Genomic DNA, 19589 nt, shown 5'->3' with positions numbered 1-19589 from the left:
GATTATTCTCTTCCCCATTGCACAACATCTTCAACATTGCAGATTTGTCTTATTTCAGAGTTTCTTACTCTGTTACAAAGTGTTAGGCCTGCAATGGGTCGTGGAGTCTTTATTTTGGTGGTTCTAAGAGGGATTTTGGTTTTCATCAATTGTATAGAGAAATTCGGACTTTCAGTATGGCAGCCATATCGGTGTCAGTACTTGGCAGTCTCGTACGTCATACTGACTTTATACTAAATTATAAATAAAACACATGTTTTTTTACCACTAGAGTATTATATTGTTAGGACTAGTTTCGGAAGCTACAAATGCTTCCATCTACGGGTTTAAATACATAAATAATATAATAGTTTTTATTCAAACCCATAAATAGAAGCATCTGTAGCTTCTGAAACTAGTCATTACAATATAATACTCAAGTGGTAAAAAAACAAGTCTTTTATTTATAATTTTATCATGCCTTACCACAAGTGAATGCCGAAACTATAAATAACATGACCATTCCTCTGCTGAATACATTTCTGAGAATATATTAAAATCAATAAATAAATTTTGTATTTTTACTTGTTAACTCACAATTAATTTGTAAAAAACAAGGTAAAATTCTACAAAGTATTGATTGATATCTTAACACACTAAGGACAGGAAAAGTATTTCTACATGTTCGGTCGGCTGATGCTTAAGGACGAGAAGGGTATTTTTACCTTCCGCACCAGCTTCATTTCAGAGAAGAAGGAATTATTTAATGTTTTTATATGAATATTATGTATTAATCTCTTTGTTAAGGTCTTAACTATGCGTTCACAATTATCAAATCCGGTCGCCAGCGGTCTGCAGGCGTAAAAACACCCGTCCGAAATGCGTTAACAGTATAATGTATGGTTCTAAAGCAATGCAAATCTTCTGATGTATAATATTAATGTAAAATAATGTATTGAATTTAAGTGCATAGGGTAATTTAAAATGATGAATAACCAATTATTTATACAATGACTGGCATAGTGATGTAGTTGGGTAGATTCTCAACTTCAAAATTATCATTGCTGATTTGATTCTCGACAATTGTGAAATTTATGTTAGAGTAAAGATTGACCAGAGCCATTTTGTCGTAACGTGTTACGTTACGAGCGTTCGTATAGTCAGCACAGCGAGCCGAGTGCTCCATCCATGGTTTCGGATGCTCGCTGATGCTTGCCGCGAGCGATGTTACGACGTTACGTTACTACAAAATGCTCCGGTCAGTCTTCACCCTAAGATAAATTTGTTTTCAATGGTTATGGGAATGTTTGTGATCTGTTTTTCATCTCCATTCCTTATCCTTTCTCTTCTACAACCAAATAATCCCTAGTTTATACAGGTTTTAATTAAAAAAAAATTACAATATAAAAAAAAAATACTTAAAAATACACAATTTTGAATGTTATCGATTATTTTAATTTTTGTTGTTTTTTTCTGACACCTATTCGTACCCGAAAATGGTACTACATCAGATTAACACGGTGGTAAGGTCATCATTAGTAATATGAAAACAAGTTGAATAGTCTGGCGCTAGGAGTGGAATATATTAAACACATTGACCGCCAACTACGAGATAACTCGAAGAATGCACTCTTTGATAGGGACGCCGACTACGAGTTATCTTGTACTATTTTTACTTGCCATATTCGAGCAGTTACGATGAAATTCCTAATATATCAGTGCTAATATGGATAGATGGCACATGGGAAGAAAACAAAAAATCAATGCTGGCTTACATGAACAGAAAATTTATTAATAAATGAACAAAATATTTATGTTTTTATTTATTGAACGGCTAAAGCCATTAACATAGTACAGTATCTAATATATAAATACACTAATGAATACACTAATAGAGAAACAAAAAGTCTTAAACATAAAATAATACTAAAATATCAAATTGTAAGCACTGGTAAATACACGTCTCCTACACACACTATCAGCGAGCAGCGAGAGAGAGTGAAACACAAAGTTTAAATTTATCCATTATAACATGGGGAAGAAATGCTGAGAAAGTACAGACTTCAAGGTGGATAACAATATATTAAATAAATCTTTACTTTCGGAATCGGAGAGAACATGGCATAGTTTGCATTATGCACAAATATTGCGAATACAGATTTTTGCCTATATGTATATAATTATGTACAGTGATTAGAGTTTTTAGTTATATAATATTATTATAAAATTGCCATGGCAGTCAATGTGTTAATGGAATGAAGATGACATACATGGAAAACCTCAGGATGGAGGACATTATTGCTTTATATAAAAGGAAATGGACGAGGAATAGTGTGTATTATATGAAAAGAAAGGGAGGATACACTTGGAGTTGCATATCCATACTCAATTAGTTTTTAATCAGGCTAGGCAGTCCGCCTCCGTAGTTTAATGGTCAGCTGTGGTAGTTTAATGCTACACCGCTTATCATGGCCCTACTTAGGCTTCAACTTTATAAGTTTTAAAGCCAATGCCTACTCATGAGTAAATTTTCTCTTTATGCTTATAGTCACCAGGGCTTTTTTAAAAACAAAAAAGGTCCCGGAACTCACTTCATGTCAAGCTTTTTACTTAAAAAATATATTAAGTATTCAAATATCATTTCAATATTCATTACCATATATTATCATTTTAACGAATTATATATAAATATAGATTGTAATTACGTAAGCGCAAACATTGCTTCAACTAACTGATTTTGAAAATTTAATTGTATGAATATATTCGTGAAAAAGGTGCCGGAACGCCGTTCCACCGCGTTACATGGAAAAAAAGCCCTGAGGGCGTTTGTCCACTACACGGAATTTTACCGTCCGGCAGTCCGGTTTTAAAAATGAAAGCAACTACGACAGTTTAGCGTGATCGAATTTATGCGCAACGTGTTCACGCACCGATCAAGAGCTCCGATCCGAAGAAAGATGGACAAAAGCACAAGCCAATCCAAGCCAATCATCGTTTTAAAACGCTAACTGACGTGCCGGACGATAAAATTCCCGATAATTCCGTGTAGTGGACAAACGCCCTAACATGAAAAAAAGCCCTTATAGTTACCTACTATAAATTCTTGGAATTTATCATTGAAAATTCTGATTGATACCTACCCATCGATGATTTGCTTTTATAAATCGATATTTCGAAAACATCGATATATGATCGAGCGTCACATCCCTAAGATCAAAATATTTTTGACAGTTGATCGATATCATTCAGTATCATTGATAGTAAAATCAATATGTAAATAATATTTGATCAATAGTCTTGTAATTCGTAATCTTTAATCTGATAATCGGCGACTGACGCTAGCAGTTTATTTTTACGAAACTCTTGGCGGATAGTATTTATTATTTGCTGATCGTTTTCGTAATTTGAAGATATGTTTTGTGCAAATTGATCTGGCTTTACTGATAATCTAAAACGAAAATAGATAGCGCGTCGTGTTTTTGAGGTAGGTACAATAATTTGTAATAAGTTATTGCATTTTTAATTTTTACGGCATTACAAAAAAAACTTTTTGGTTAATTGCAGTTTATACTAATTATTTCAATGCTTCATAATATCTGAATAAAGTCTCGTCGATATTTTGGATCGAATTGTAGAACCTATCTTCCTTTATTTCATTATAATTATTGGTTTGATGTAGTGTCACTTTGAGGTTATATTTCACCATTAAAAGTCGTTTAATTTATACAGTGATACCTCTCTCTATCGTTCCTCAAATAATCGTTTTCCCGGATGTGTCGTTTATTTCTTCTATCCCTACTTAATTTCATACTAAACTAAACCCCATCGATCGTTTCTCTATCACCATTTACTGCATTTATCGTTCGAATTAAGCCGCATATTTGATACATTTGTCTGTCTTTTTTACATTAATTCCAATTTTCTTACATTCAACGGCAACGTATGTGATAGAAACTATCGAAAGCTTGTGTAACCGATAGCAGGATAGGTCGGTATTGATAAAAAGGAGCCGCTGCCTGTACCTGCATTTCCAGAAGCGTGCACACTCTTTGAAAGAAAACTTTCTACAACGCACATTCAATACTACTGAAAAAAATACTATTTGCAAAGCCGAAAATATACTATTGACTTACAAAAATAAAACAGTTAAAAAATAAAAGAATTTTTTTAAATTCTATTCAGGTTTGTATTTTTTTTTTAAATAAATACATTTGCATCTGAAACATGTATTCTTCTTGGAATTTTAGCCTACGAATGGTTATGCAGATGGGGAAGACGGTATCTTTACTCGGTGGTATCTATTTTCGTATTGACCTCTCAATCCCGCATTCATTGTTTTGCCGCAGGCCATGCCACACTCACACACAGGCCATGCCTTTGTGGGATCTTTTTTTGTATTTATTTATATTTTTTATAAATATTTTTTGTTTTTGAATTTATGTAATTATGTAATAGTTTATTTTAATAGGTCACTTTAAAAACGATAGAGGTTTCACTGTATTGGATTAATATTATTGCAGTGTTGAATGAATGGAAGTGACTATATCAGTGGTTCTTAACCTGGGTTCGGTGAGTCAGCCTCCCGGGTTCGGCAGAGGGCAAAACACACAGCCGACTTGTACAATGTTATGAAAAATGATACAACGTATGACATATTAATTTCTCTAAAAGATCTAGTATATTATTTGAAAGGAATATATCAAATATCATGAAAAATGATACGACGTATGATATATTCATTTATCCAATAATCTAGTATATTATTTGAAAGGAATATATAAATCTAGCAATATTTTTTTCCAATTAAGGGTTCGGTGAACGCGCATTTCAAACTGTGGGGGTTCGGTACCTCCAACATGGTTAAGAACCGCTGGTCTATATACAGTAAAAACCTTTCATACGAGCATAATTTGTTCCAGAATCTTACTCGTAAAGCGAAACATTTTTTATTTTGACTGGAAGTTCCGGCTTACTTGCACTTTCTTTGTAACTCGTTATGCGAAATGTAGCTCCTTAAGAGAGCAACTTTTTCACATTTTTTTTGGTCGTTATGAGAGGTTCCACTGCATTTAATTTTTGATATTTTTCTGTCCACTCTGTGATTCATATCGCCCACTCCTTTCAAGAACGTCATAAATCAAAAAACATGATTTTTCAGGAGAACGTTTTTAAAGTTTAAAAGTATAATACAATGTATTAAAAATCAATATCAAGCCACTTGTTGAACTTTTTACTGTGCAACAGATCTTTTTAGGTAAAACCTGAAGGTTTTTTCTCCATTTGAAAAACATAGAGTATATTTAAAAAAATAATTTAAACAATACCTTTTCTTCAAAATGCAAAAACAATACTTTCTGCCCTGTAGCGGGTAAATATTAAGTTAAAAATATGCCTCTTTTGCTGGGATATAGTACATTTTCTGGGCATACCGAAAAATTGACGATTTTTATTTATGACGTTCTTGAAAAAAGTGTTTAAATAATTGCATTATTTAAAATATTTGTTTTTTGTTTTTTTTTTCAGTTGGCTCTAGATATATCACTAAAACATGTTTCTTAGTTCCTTTTTCATATTCTTAGTGGGTGGCTTAGGGCTACTCAAAGTGTACATGAAGGCTACAACAGGAATTTTTAAAGGAAAAGAAAAACTAGATGGAAAAACCATCGTCGTCACTGGAGCCAGTGCGGGTGAGTGTTGCCATGTTATCTTTCTCTTCTTTTTCCATGTTTGCTCCCTAGGTGGAGCATATGGCCAACACGAGACGTCCCCAAGTCACTCTGCCACGCGCCATCTCCTTGGCTTCCTCCCAGGTCAGTCCGGCATCTCATGGTAGTCAGCAGCCTTCCGGGGCGCCAGAATCCTCAGGGTTGGTAGAAGAGACATGAGGGGTTAGTGCTCTCAGGTGGCATTCTAAGGATATGTCTCAACCATGTCCAGCTTCTCCTCTTCAGGACATTCAGTATGAGGGGCTTTTGAGTTCTTCTCCTCACATCCTCATTCCTGACAAAGTCATACCACTTTACGCACAGTATTCTCCTCAGGCACTTATTTTCAAAACTTGCTAGTTTCTTGTTCTGAGCTCTGCCATGTTATAGGGTTTCCTAAAATAATCCTAACACATTTTTTTAAGAGGTTTTTTCATCAACCGCAACCCTAATTATACTCTGGCAGTCTGCCGCCCGACCCTCAATATACTAATCATAAGTAACCGCTTACCTAATTCCCATCTGTACAATGTTTCTTGGCGTTTCTCGCGCTCTACCAAAAGTAAGCAAATAGAATGCTTATAAGCGTCTCCCGCTCTCTACCAACTGTTTCCCACAAACAATTGGTGAAGTGCCTTATGAGACTTTTTATTATTTATTAAATGTATGATGAGAGATGTCCGCCTCCGTAGTGTAATGGTCAGTGCGCTCGGCTACCGTTCTGGAGGTCCCGGGTTCAATTCCCAGAGGGGGGTCTAATAAATATAAATGATTTTTTCACTCTAATATTTATTCAATTAATTACCCTGGACTGGTACCTGAAGCGGAGGGCTGATCACCTTTCCTTCGTGTGTTAACGATCAAGATAAAACTGCGTTTATATGACGCAGTGCCCTATGCACCATTGGGGTGCGGATAAGGGTTCGAATGAAATGAAAAAAAGTTTATATTTTCATTTTCAATGAAAAATTATTTCTTTTTTATTTTATTTCAGGCATTGGTTTGGAGTCGGCTAAAGACTTTGCCAGGAGAGGAGCTCGGGTGGTGATGCTGTGTAGAGACATGGAGAAGGGGGAGAGAGTGAGGAGAGCCATCATCAAGGAAACTGGGAATGATAATCTTGTTGTAAGTTTTTCAAATAATTTACAGCCCTGTGACGCTTTTGCAGAACGAAGATTTGTCAATTCAATCGAGTCGCCATTGCGAAATACTTAATAGACAGGCGCTGTGGCGTAGTTAGGTAGGCGCTCGACTGCGAAACTGGCGTCGTGGGTTCGATTCCCGCCAAGTGCAAAATAAATTCAAGAACGATTTATTCTCAACTGGTCTGGGTGTTTGTAATGTATTTTTCACATTTGCCTTTCATATCCTTACTATCTTACCAGCAGACATCCCTCTAATAGAGGCTTTGCGGATTATTTATTTAAATAAAAAAATAAAAAAGATTATTACTTAATATATTAAAACAACAATTAAATAGTTTTTTCCATTTTTATTTTATCCGACCAGTTACCTGGTTTCATCTTTACCGACATTATCAGGCTGCAAGGAGGCTAGAAAAAATGGGCATATAAAATATCTGCCTTTTTGTGTATATAAAATGTTATATACACAAGAAAGCAGGGGTTGAAAACCATGATTTTATCTAATATTTCTGACAAAGTGGATTTAATTTGAATGAATTTAAGCTGGCCAAGACAAAATCGTAGAAGAGTGCCACCTCTGAGATTGGAATACAGAATGGTAAATAAAAGCATAATCATAATATGTTACGCGAATGATCAAATTATGACAGTAAATTCAAAACTAAATATATGTAACTAAATGAAGTTAGTTGCTGTTATACTGCAAAAAGGGTTGCCAGTAACACAAGACAAATAAAGCTTAATCAATTGTGATTAAGTACTATTAAATTAGTACATACTAGTAAAAGCAGCAGAAGTCACATGTGAAGATTGAAGTAAAATGATAAGCATTTATTTATACACTGGTGTTTTTGTTATTAAAAACACTTTTCATGTTCCTTATAACCTTTCCCTTACGGTGCTAAAATAAAATCGCGCGTTCCGGTATTGGGTAGTCACTATACAATAGAAAATTAGCGATTTTAAATATGAAAAATACAAACATTCATAGCTAATCCCCTTAATTAATTATAAATAAAGTCAAAATTTATAATAATTTAGATGTATTTGCTGAAAACATTCAAAATCATCTGGCAATGCTCACGGAACAAGCATAGGTCCACTCTAGTTGCAAGCCCAAGAGCTACTGCCGACTGCCGCTAGCCGGAGGAAAAAACACGGCTGAGAACGTTGAGCTTTGTGCTCCTCGCGCCTACACAGTGCAAGCATGCAAGAGTGAGATGCGAATATAGTGTCGCGCTTCCCGCACACTCTTTACGCGCTGTTTATACACAAATTTGTTTCCGATGTACCCTATAAATTCCTTTTATTATAAATATTATTTTAAAGTCAATGCGTAAATATGTTATGGAGGAATACCTAAAATCTTAGCCTTGTATTTATTATATTTATAGAGATATTATGGTTATTAGAAGCAATGTGTACAAGGTACACAACACCGGGAAGGGAGGGTTAACATCCCATTTAAACTGCTTCCCGGTTAACCTTTTAACCGCGTTAACTTTGTTCTTGAGAGATGCCCGTGCGCGGCGGTATTTTGCCGTTTTTTAAATGATTACTTTTATCATGTATTTAGTTAAGAAACGATTTATTTTCCTAAACAAAAACGTTCAATGGGATTCAGTGTGCCTTTTTGGTACTCTATAATACATGTGTGTCACATTATTCTTAAAATATATCGTAATATAAACAAATAAGATTGTAACATAAATAAATCAAAGCTCGCATCGTGTGTCACTCTTACGCACTGGCGATGCGTAGCGTCGAGAGTGAGACAGATATAGAGCATGATTATGGCGCGGACTAATTACCGATCTCAAGAAAAATCAGGGATCTGTTATTTTATTTATCCTTGTGATGTTACAAATTATTAGGGAGGGTTAATCAATTGTGTTGAAGTACTATTAAAAATACAATACGCATTTTGATTTTAGCTGAAAAGAGTAGACTTCGCATCTTTACAAAGTGTGAGAGATTGCGCCAAAGAAATATTGGCGGAAGAATCCCGTATCGATGTGCTTCTGAACAATGCCGGCGCGGGAGGAATGAAGTCTAAGATGACCGATGACGGAATGGAAGTCCACATGCAGTCCAATCATTTTGGGCCATTTCTTCTTACTAATATCCTACTTGGTGAGATAATGATTTGTGCCAAAACTCGGCTTTACTTATAGGTTTTTACTGAAGATAATGTAATGACCACAAACCTATTCTGAGTGGTGTAAAGGTACACATACACATGCTACTGCTTAATAAAAAAGCTTCTTTACATCTCACCAATAGATGTCTCTAGTGAAGTTCTAGTGATTCAAGAACAAAGGTTCTAAATTGGTTCATATATATAGAACTTCCAAGAATTTGAGTAGTGTGGTTGTCAATAATGGGTAGAATTGGTGGATGTTACACGTGTGTAAAGTGATCACTTAAACCAGCCTATGACGGTCGTCAGCCCCGTAAATGCCCAGACTTCCATATTCTTCTTCATCTTTGATAAGATGTCAAAAAATACTACTAATTAAGCATGTATAAGTAGAGTTTATATATTAAATATTATTTTTTGACATCTCATTAAAGATGAAGAAGAATATGGAAGTCTGGGCATTTACGGGGCTGACGACCGTCATAGCCCGGGTTTAAGTGATCACACTACACACGTGTAACATTCACCAATTCTACCCATTATTGACAACCACACTACTCAAATTCTTGGAAGTTCTATATATATATATGAACCAATTTAGAAACCTTGTTTATGAATCACTAGAACTTCACTAGAAACATCTATTGGTGAGATGTAAAGTAGCTCTTTATTAAGCAGAAACTCTTATATTAGTATGTGAGGTCCAAATCCTGGATTTCAATCACACACATGAGAAACGCCAGAAAATACCATTTTCATTTTTATTACTTAAGCTTATAATTTGACCAAACAATTTATTTACAACATTTTGAGTGTGTCCAAATACTTGTTCACAAAATCTGGATTATCTCCAATTACAGGAGTTATTTTATTATATGACGGTTGTCAGCCCCGTGAATGCCCAGACTTCCATATTCTTCTTCATCTTTGATGAGATGTCAAAAAAAATAATATGAAAATAACTCCTGTGATTGGAGATAATCCAGATTTTGTGAACACGTATTTGGACACACTCAAAATGTTGTATATATATTAAATATTAAAATGAAACACTAATTTTTAGAGTCGACTAAATTGTATTTTATTTATAACATTTTGAGTGTGTCCAAATACTTGTTCACAAATCTGTGACTGTCTCTATTTAGAAGTTATTTATTACATTATTTTTTTGATAACTCAACACAGATAAAGTCATATGGAAATCTGGGCATTGTAGTCTGGGCAAATTTCTCTTTGTTTGTATTTTTTTCATTTTATTATAATTAAACACTTGAATATACCACTTTATCTAGTTTTATTTTTATTTACGACTAGTTTTGAAAACGACAGATGGTTTCATCTTCTGGTACAAATTAAAACAACAAAATCTATCCAACACACTCAATCTTCTGCTTCATTATGTCCTAACTAACTAACTAACCATCACGCCACTTCTCCGCAGGGGTAGGCAGAGAGAATAGAACGCCACACCACTCTGTCTTTGCAAACATTCTTCGCCTCTTCCACGTTCATGCATCTCCTCATACATACCCGCCGATTGTTACGACTCCTAACCTGACCACTTTCAAGTATTTGGCATACCTGATTGTGCCATGTTTTTCTCGGTCTTCCAGATTAAATTAAATCTAGTAACAAATTAAAAATAGTCGTAAATAAAAATAAAACTCGATAAAGTGGTATGTTCAAGTGTTTAATTTTAATAAAATAATCATGTCATTCCACAAAGTTAATGCCGAATCAATAAATAATATTTTTTTCATGTTTTTTTTACAACCAGGAAATTGATTTTACGGTATTGTTTTTCCACCATTGATCGTGGAAAATCGGAAGTGTACTGTAAATAAACACCTTACAATATTCTTCTTCTTCTCCGTCTTAATCCTCATTGCTGAGGGTTGTGACCCTTGCAGAAGCAATGACTCTTCTCCAGTTATCCCTTGACTGCGCTGCACGTAGCGCTCCAACCACCGAGGTGCCGGCTGCTGCCTTAATTTGATCGGTCCATCGTGTGGGGGATCTTCCTCTCCCTCTCTTTCCCTCCAGGCTACCACAATATTCATGGATATATTTTTATTAAATTTGTTTATAGGTAAGATAAAGCAGTCGGCTCCGAGCCGTATTGTGAATGTGTCTGCGTTGGCTCACGAAAGAGCCGACTTGGACTTGGACCACCTGGATATGAGCAACACCAACAGTGCGATCGTGATGTACTCCAACACCAAGCTGGCCAATATCTATTTCACCATTGAGCTCGCTGACAAGCTAAAAAGAACAGGTAAAAGATAAATTTCATGATGTGTTATTATTGGCTCTCTGTGGTGTAATGGTCAGCGTGTTTAGCTACCGTGCTTGAGGTCCCGGGTTCGATTCCCAGGGGGGGGTGAAAATAAATATTAGTGATTTTACACTGTAATATTTATTTAATATTACTCTGGACTGGTTCCTGAAGCGCAAGAGTGCCTTGCCTTCATGTAAGTAATGATCAAGATAACACTGCGTTAATTCGATGCAGTGCCCTATGCATCATTGGGTGCGGATAAGGGTTATAAGTAATTAAGTAAATAATAAATTAATATGAAAAATCACGAGACTATCGGTAACATTCTTATTAAAATCTGTAGAGAACTAAGGGAGATATGAAGGTTTAAACTTTAGGTATTTTAATAAAACGAAAAAGGGACACCTCTATACGTCATAAAATTTTACGTCATCGGGTGTAGTATGGGGCGTATCCCTTTTTGTATCTGCTTTATAGAGCTGTAATAGTAGTAGTGTGGATTCGTTTCTGTGACGTCATTCGTTACCAACTTGCGAAAACGACGTTTTTACGAAGGCGAATTTTGCAAAAGAAAATGATGAATGAAAATATTGATTATATCGGCTGTTATAAACACAAAACGAGCCTTACACAATCCTTTATAGGTTGAGTATGTTCAATTAGATATTCCTCCCCAGTGATAATACCCTATTAAAAAACAACTAATGCGGGTTCCATATTTTTTAAAAATATACAGCTTATTGCTTTCCTTAGCATTATATGTACATCTGTTACGGCGTAATATTTGTAGCAAGATGAACTATGACCCCAAGCGCCCGCTAGGGGCAGGGCGGGGTGTACGCGGGGAATGTTTACGTTATGCCTTATGAGATTGAGGCAGGGAAGACTACATACACTTGTCATTGTACTGTCATGGCGACCTGTTGAATAAACCGATTGCATCCTAATTACGAGTTATTATTACCTATACCCAAGCCACGTAATACATCATTTTAAAGCTTAGAACTCTATTTTTCTACATAATCGCAGTTTCTGCATAAACACTTTTGCAGACAATGCTCCAACTTTTGTTTCCCCAAGTCATAAAATTCTGCTGCGATTCAAATTCACAAAATTTCAACTGAAAAATTAGGCTATCGAATGGTGGGTACCACGAATGCTTACTGAAAACCACAAGCAGAAACGTGTTGAGTGTGCCCAGCAGTTTCTTCAACAGTGTGAAGACAATAAGGAAGAATTGTTGGATTCCATTGTTACAGGCGACGAAACGTGGGTGTTTCACTTTATCCCGAAATCAAGCAGCAATCAGATGAATGGCGTTATTCAATTAAGCCGAAGAAGTTTAAACAAATGCAGTCTGCTGGGAAAGTCATGGCCACCATAGACAAAAATATCGAAATCTTCTAGTGCACAACCATGATATACAATTTACCCACTATTATTTTTTGACATCTCATCAAAGATGAAGAAGAATATGGAAGTCTGGGCATTTACGGGGCTGACGACCGTCATAGGCTGGTTTAAGTGATCACTTTACACACGTGTAACATTCACCAATTCTACCCATTATTGACAACCACACTACTCAAATTCTTGGAAGTTCTTTATATATGAACCAATTTAAAAACCTTGTTCTTGAATCACTAGAACTTCACTAGAGACATCTATTGGTGAGATGTAAAGAAGCTTTTTTATTGAGCAGAAACTCTTATATTAGTATGTGAGATCCGAATCCTGGATTATATTCACACACATGAAAAACGCCAGAAAATACCATTTTCATTTTTATTATTAAGCTTATAATTTGATCAGATAATTTATTTGGACACACTCAATAGTTGCAATTCACCCACAATGAAGGTTTGATAGTCCCAAGAATTAACAACAAACATGGGAGTTGAACACTGCAATATATCGTTCCAAACATTTTTAATTTGTTGCCGACGGAGGTTAGAGGTCAAAATAAAATATGGAACAAAAGCAAAGTAAAGGAATGGATCAAGAGATTCTTAGTTTTATCCATAATACTTATCTCAGCCTTGCATTATTTCCTTATATCACCATTGGAACATCTATAATACACGGTTTTGCCGCACTGAGAGATCGCATTTCAACTGTGATAAGTCTACATTCATCCTTCTTTTGCCAACTCCATGCTTCACTTCCACACATTACAGGTGTACCCAAGACTCCATTGTGTACTGCTAGTTTACCTTATGATAGGTTTTTATGCTGAATTATAAATTATATGGTGTTTTTCAGGAGTGACGGTAAATAGCCTTCATCCGGGTGTTATATTGACGGAGTTTGGAAGGAATATGCCCTCATACCTCAATCTGATGTGGCAACTTGTAATGTGGCTATTTTGCAAGGTAAATTAAATTGTATTATATTATATATTATATATTTTGTCTGTCTTCGTAGGTCAGCACGCTAGGCTACGGTACTGGAGGTTCCGGGTTTGATTCCCAGGGGAAGTCAAATAATTACCCTGGACTGGTACCTGAAGCGGATGGCTGATCACCTTTCCTTCATGTGTTAACGATCAAGATAGCACTGCGTTTATAAGCACCATTGGGGTGCGGATAAGGGTTCGAATGAAATGATGAGATGCCTGAATGTATGAAGAATGAAAAGAGTCTGAAAGAATTAAAAAATAAATGTTTTGGTTACTGTAAGAAGATGTATATATACATATATATATATATTCATGTGTTAAAGATGCCTTTACAAACTGCCGACCCCTGGCCTATACTAAAGCTTCTTGGCAGCGAGACATCTGCAATAAAATATATGAAACAAATAAATGTAATATTTAATTCATATGGATCAAATAATTTCTTTGATATTTTCCATAATTTCAGTTAATTATTGTTATTTTTAATGCTTTTATCCTTCCTTACTATTAAAATGTATATTACAAAAAAAATTACTGCCTACATATGGCAAGAAAAGTACATCATTAATATGTACATTCTACCTCAAGGTTTAAAATAATTTAAATAAGTTGCGTAAGTTGACACAAATATATTATATATTTTTTTTTTTTTAGAATTCTGTTTGTACATAAAAAATATAAACATTTATAAATACATAATTATTATATTTTTTGCAGACACCCGCAAGTCACCTTGTGTGTCTTGTCGGTGGAGTTCTTTTGTTATTACGTTTTTAATATTTTCAAAATCTATTTAACATAATATATACAACATTTTGAGTGTGTCCAAATACTTGTTCACAAAATCTGGATTATCTCCAATTACAGAAGTTATTTTCATATTATTTTTTGACAAAAAATCATATGAAAATAACTCCTGTAATTGGAAATAATCCGGATTTTGTGAACAAGTATTTGGACACACTCAAAATGTTGTAAATAAATTGCCTGGTCAAATTATACGGTTTAATAATAAAAATGAAAATGGTATTTTCTGGCGTTTCTCATGTGTGTGATTATAATCCAGGATTCGGACCTCACATACTAATATAAGAGTTTCTGCTTAGTAAAAATCTTCTTTACATCTCACCAATAGATGTCTCTAGTGAAGTTCTAGTGATTCAAGTACAAGGTTTCTAAATTGGTTTATATATACAGAACTTCCAAGAATTTGAGTAGTGTGGTTATCAATAATGGGTAGAATTGGTGAATGTTGCACGTGTGTAAAGTGATCACTTAAACGAGTCTATGACGGTCGTCAGCCCCGTAAATGCCCAGACTTCCATATTCTTCTTCATCTTTGATGAGATGTCAAAAAATAATATGAAAATAACTCCTGTAATTGTAGATAATCCAGATTTTGTGAACAAGTATTTGGATACACTCAAAATGTTATTTTGTTTTGGTTCGTAAGTGCCAAAATCACTCGCAAACAAGTGTAGACTTGTAAAAAAAATTACTACCTGCATATACCAAGAAAAGTACAACATCATTAATATGCACATTCTACCTCAAGGTTTAAAATAATTTAAATAAGTTGCGTAAGTTGACAAAAATATATTATAAAAAAATATGTAATTTATTTTTAGAATTCTGTTTGTACATAAAAAATATAAACATTTATAAATATATAATTATTATATTTTTTGCAGACACCCGCAAGTCACCTTGTGTGTCTTGTCGGTGGAGTTCTTTTGTCATTACGTTTTTAATATTTTAAAAATCTATTTAACATAATATACACACAATTTTTTTAAAACTTTTTTTTATAATATTAGCTCTTGATCCATTCCTTTATTTTGCCTTCGGTCCATATTTTAGGTGACCATCTTATCTCAGCCAGCAACAAATTTAAAATGCTCAGGTTCATGTATTGAAGGGTTCTACTTCCATATTGTCCGCCTCCATAGTGTAGTGGTTAGCGCGCTAGGCTACCATGCTGGAGGTCCCGGGTTCATTTCCCAAGAGGGTTAAAATAAATATTAGTGATTTTTCAGTCTAATATTTATTTAATATGACCCTGGACTGGTACCTGAAGCGGAAGGCTGGTCATCTTTCATTCGTGTATTAAACGATCAAGATAACACTGCTTCTATACGATGCAGTGCCCTCTGCACCGTTGGGGTGCGGATAAGGGTTAGAAGAAGAAGAAGACTTCCATATTATTTACTATTTTATTTTTTATTTTTTTAAAAAGAGATATATTTGTGTTTTTGTTATTCACACAAATATTTCAATTTCATACTATTTCTATCTGCCTAAGCGGCTCATTATTAGAAATAGGTATCAAATTGTGGTAGAGTGGGTTTGAACCGAGGAACTCTGACTTGAGAGTCCGCGACACTAACCACGGGACCACTACCCGACACTCCACTCTTGGTACCATCAACCCTTGATTGTGGGTAAAAAGAGTATCATAGTTGTGTACTAGAGGATTTTTATACTTTGTACTAGTTTCTTAGTCAAGTGAGGCACGCGTGCATACTCGGAGAAACGTTTGTGTATTGGTGATTCTATCCCCGATATTTCCGTAGCTGCAAATGAATAACTTTATATTATATTATTTTTTGACATCTCATCAAAAATTAAGAAGAATATGGAAGTATGGGCATTTACGGGGCTGACGACCGTCATAGGCTGGTCAGGGATCACTTTACACACGTGTAACATACACCAATTCTACCCACTATTGACAACCACACTACTCAAATTCTTGGAAGTTCCATATATATGAACCAATTTAGAAACCTTGTTCTTGAATCACTAGAACTTTACTAGAGACATCTATTGGTGAGATGTAAAAAAGCTTTTTACTAAGCAGAAACTCCTATATTAGTATATATATATATATATATATATATATATATATATATATATATATACATATATATATATATAAATATATATATATATATATATATATATATATATATATATATATATATATATATATATATATATATATATATATATATATATATATATATAGATAAATATATATTTCCATATTCTTTTTCATCTATGATGAGATGTCAAAAAATAATATGAAAGTAGCTCATGTAATTGGAGATAGTCCAGATTTTTGAACAAGTATTTGAACATACTTAAAAGGTTGTGAACTTTATATTACATAATACTTTTATGTAACACGTAAAAGTATTACAGAGGAATACAAAAATTGTGAGCCAGTATCTATTATATTTTATATTGATATTCTCATTACAAAAGTCAAGTTGTAGTAAATACATATCACCAGGAAGGGAAGCTTAATATTGTTAATATAATATTAGTTGGTTAAAAGCATTTCGGAATTAATGTTTGGGTTTATTTTCAGACCGCTTGGGAAGGCGCACAGACCCAGATATTCCTGTGCGTGTCCCGTTCAGTGGACAGGGTGACCGGGGAGTACTTCTCGGACTGCAAACCCGTCGCCACCTCCCGCATCGCCCAGGACAGGCAGAGAGCCTCCAAGCTCTGGCAACTCAGCGAACAAGCCGTCAAACTACAACACCACGAGAAACACTACTGCTGCTGCCTTAATTTGATCGGTCCATCGTGTAGGGATCTTCCTCTCCCTCTCTTTCAATTTATTTATTTATAATTAACATACACATTACAAACTTAAATTTAAATCGTATACATTAACAAAAATAGAAAATAAGCAAGAATACTATTGCTAAAGGTGTAGAAGAATCCCGCTTCGGAAAACTCCTTCAGACACATGGAACAGATCAATATCCAATGAGATATTGTTCAACATAGCGGTAGCTCCTCCTACAGGCATAACCATCGGTAGGTTGGTCCTGTGTATAGGAAAGTGAAACAATCTATGTCGACGCTGTCTTAGGTAACTATCGGGAACATACAGACCAATGTTCCGGATAATTTCAGGATTATCGATAAAATAACAATCAATAAAAATGTGTAATCAAATACACATTCCTTCTAGTGTCTAAACTATTGTAGCCAAGTATACCCTGGAGAAACTGGGTCGGGTAGAACCAAGGATAATAGCCGTACTCTCTCATGTAGAGATACCTCAGAAACTTCTTTTGGACATTCTCTACCATAAGAGAGTACTTAAGCTTGTGTGGCATGTATTTACTACACTTCGAGAATATCAGAATGAGAAAATCAGTATAAAATGCAATAGACACGGGCTCACAATTTTTGTATTCCTCCGTAATATTATTATGTATTACACAAAAGTATTACAATGTGAAATTATTCATTTGCAGCGACGGAAATAAATAATTTGTGCAAAAGTTAGGGATAAAATCACCAATACACAAACGTTTTTTCAGTGTGGGTGCGCGCGTGCTGTGCTTTGTGTACACGCGCATGTCATTGCGTGTTAACTGTGATCGTCGTATGCGGTGGTCGTGTCGCTACGCTAGCTATTTATAGCTTCACATTGCAGATCCTTTTGATCACACAGGTTCACACCCAGATGTTGGAACTTTTCCACCTGTTCCACTAAGACGACATCCACAGTCACGCTACATCCCACCGGGATCCGAGAGAACACCATGCTTGTAGTCTTTGTAGCTGATATAGTCATGTTGTATTATTGATTAGCAAGATGGAATGCGTACAAGAGTAGTTGCAGGTGCCCCTCAGTCTCGGCGAATACAACAGCGTCATCCGCATAGCAAACAACACCTATGGTTTTCTCTCCCAGTCTGTATCCTTTGTGTGGTGCTTTAATATCCTCCAAAACCCATTCATGATAAGATTGTAGAAACTTTGTAAATTTTAAATAAAAAAAAATAATAAAAAAAAACTTGTACTATCTTAAATATATTTTATATAACATAACAATTTGTTTTGTTTTTTATTTCCATTCAGTTTTTGCAAGATTTTATATAGCGGAGCTACGATAAAAAAATAACGCTTCAATTATGCGGAACATTGAACGAGGTGGTACGAGTGACACACTGTTAGATATTATTCAATTTGCACACAAAAATAACCACATATAAAAATAATATAAGTTCGGAGACAGACTTTTCATTCGATACATTACAACTCATGACAGTAAAAAAAAAACTGTATGCTTTTAGAAATAACTCACACAAATAACAAGAAAAGGCTTTTCAGCTAAAAAACCACACAAATCATCAATACCACATATCGCTCACTCCTTTCAACAACGTCATACATATATCAAAAAACGAAATTTTTCAGGAGATCGTTTTTAAAGTTTAAAAATATGCTGGGATATAGTACATTTTCTGGGCATTCCGAAAACATGCACAAATAAAAATGGACAATTTTTGAAATGTGACGTTGTTGAAAGGAGTGAGCGATATGTAACATGAAACATTCATAGAAGATCAAAAATGCAGAAACACACCAAATAAAATGTATTATTTTTGACATCTCATCAAAGATGAAGAAGAATATGGAAGTCTGGGCATTTACGGGGCTGACGATCGTCATAGGCTGGTTTAATGTCAACGTAAATGGAGAAGAAAATGTAAATCTGGGCATTTACAAAGCTTACAATCGTCATAGGCTTGTTTAAGTGATCACTTTACACATGTGTAACATTAATTTCTCAACAAGAATCAACTATGGATGTTGCCGCAAACTCACACATGGAGTGACATGTGAATTATATGATAATATATGCAATATTCATTACTTTTTTCTATGTTGTCATATTTGCATATTGTTTTGGGTACAAATTACATTATGTAAATTATCGTTGGCTGTACAAATATTGTAATTTATGCTCGAGACTGTTTTTTGTCAAAAGAGGTTTGTGTAATAGTGTTTAAAATGGTAATTATTTCGATGCCGCTTTTGCGCTTGTGTCTTTTTTATACACAAAAATATAACTAAAAACATAAGAACTTTATAGGCGTTGTAAATGGTGAAATTTTGACAATAATTGAAGAGT

The 19589-nt window shown here is 34.7% G+C and overlaps 1 protein-coding gene across 2 annotated transcripts; it reads left to right on the top strand.

The window, feature by feature from the left end:
- Positions 1–3188: 3188 nt before the first annotated feature.
- On the top strand, positions 3189–18507 carry LOC148307244 (retinol dehydrogenase 11-like). 2 transcript variants are annotated; one of them, XR_015837878.1, is made up of 8 exons: positions 3189–3463; positions 5503–5666; positions 6679–6809; positions 8764–8962; positions 11059–11244; positions 13510–13619; positions 17019–17760; positions 17838–18507. XR_015837878.1 is itself a non-coding variant. In XM_088263746.1 (7 exons), exons 2-7 carry the CDS (start codon positions 5528–5530, stop codon positions 17283–17285), a joined length of 1032 nt encoding a protein of 343 aa, XP_088119872.1. In that variant the 5' UTR covers positions 3189–3463; positions 5503–5527; the 3' UTR covers positions 17286–18507. The 2 variants fall into 2 exon arrangements, 1 of the variants encoding a protein (XP_088119872.1); XM_088263746.1 differs by having other exon boundaries at positions 17019–18507.
- The last annotated feature ends 1082 nt before the right edge of the window (positions 18508–19589 follow it).

This window comes from Brachycentrus maculatus, unplaced genomic scaffold (assembly GCF_059751285.1).
Source record: "Brachycentrus maculatus isolate JH-2025_06_01 unplaced genomic scaffold, ASM5975128v1 h1tg000203l, whole genome shotgun sequence".
NCBI lineage: Eukaryota > Metazoa > Arthropoda > Insecta > Trichoptera > Brachycentridae > Brachycentrus > Brachycentrus maculatus.
Note: the sequence above shows the minus strand (reverse complement) of the source record. Positions and strands in the feature narration are given on the sequence as shown.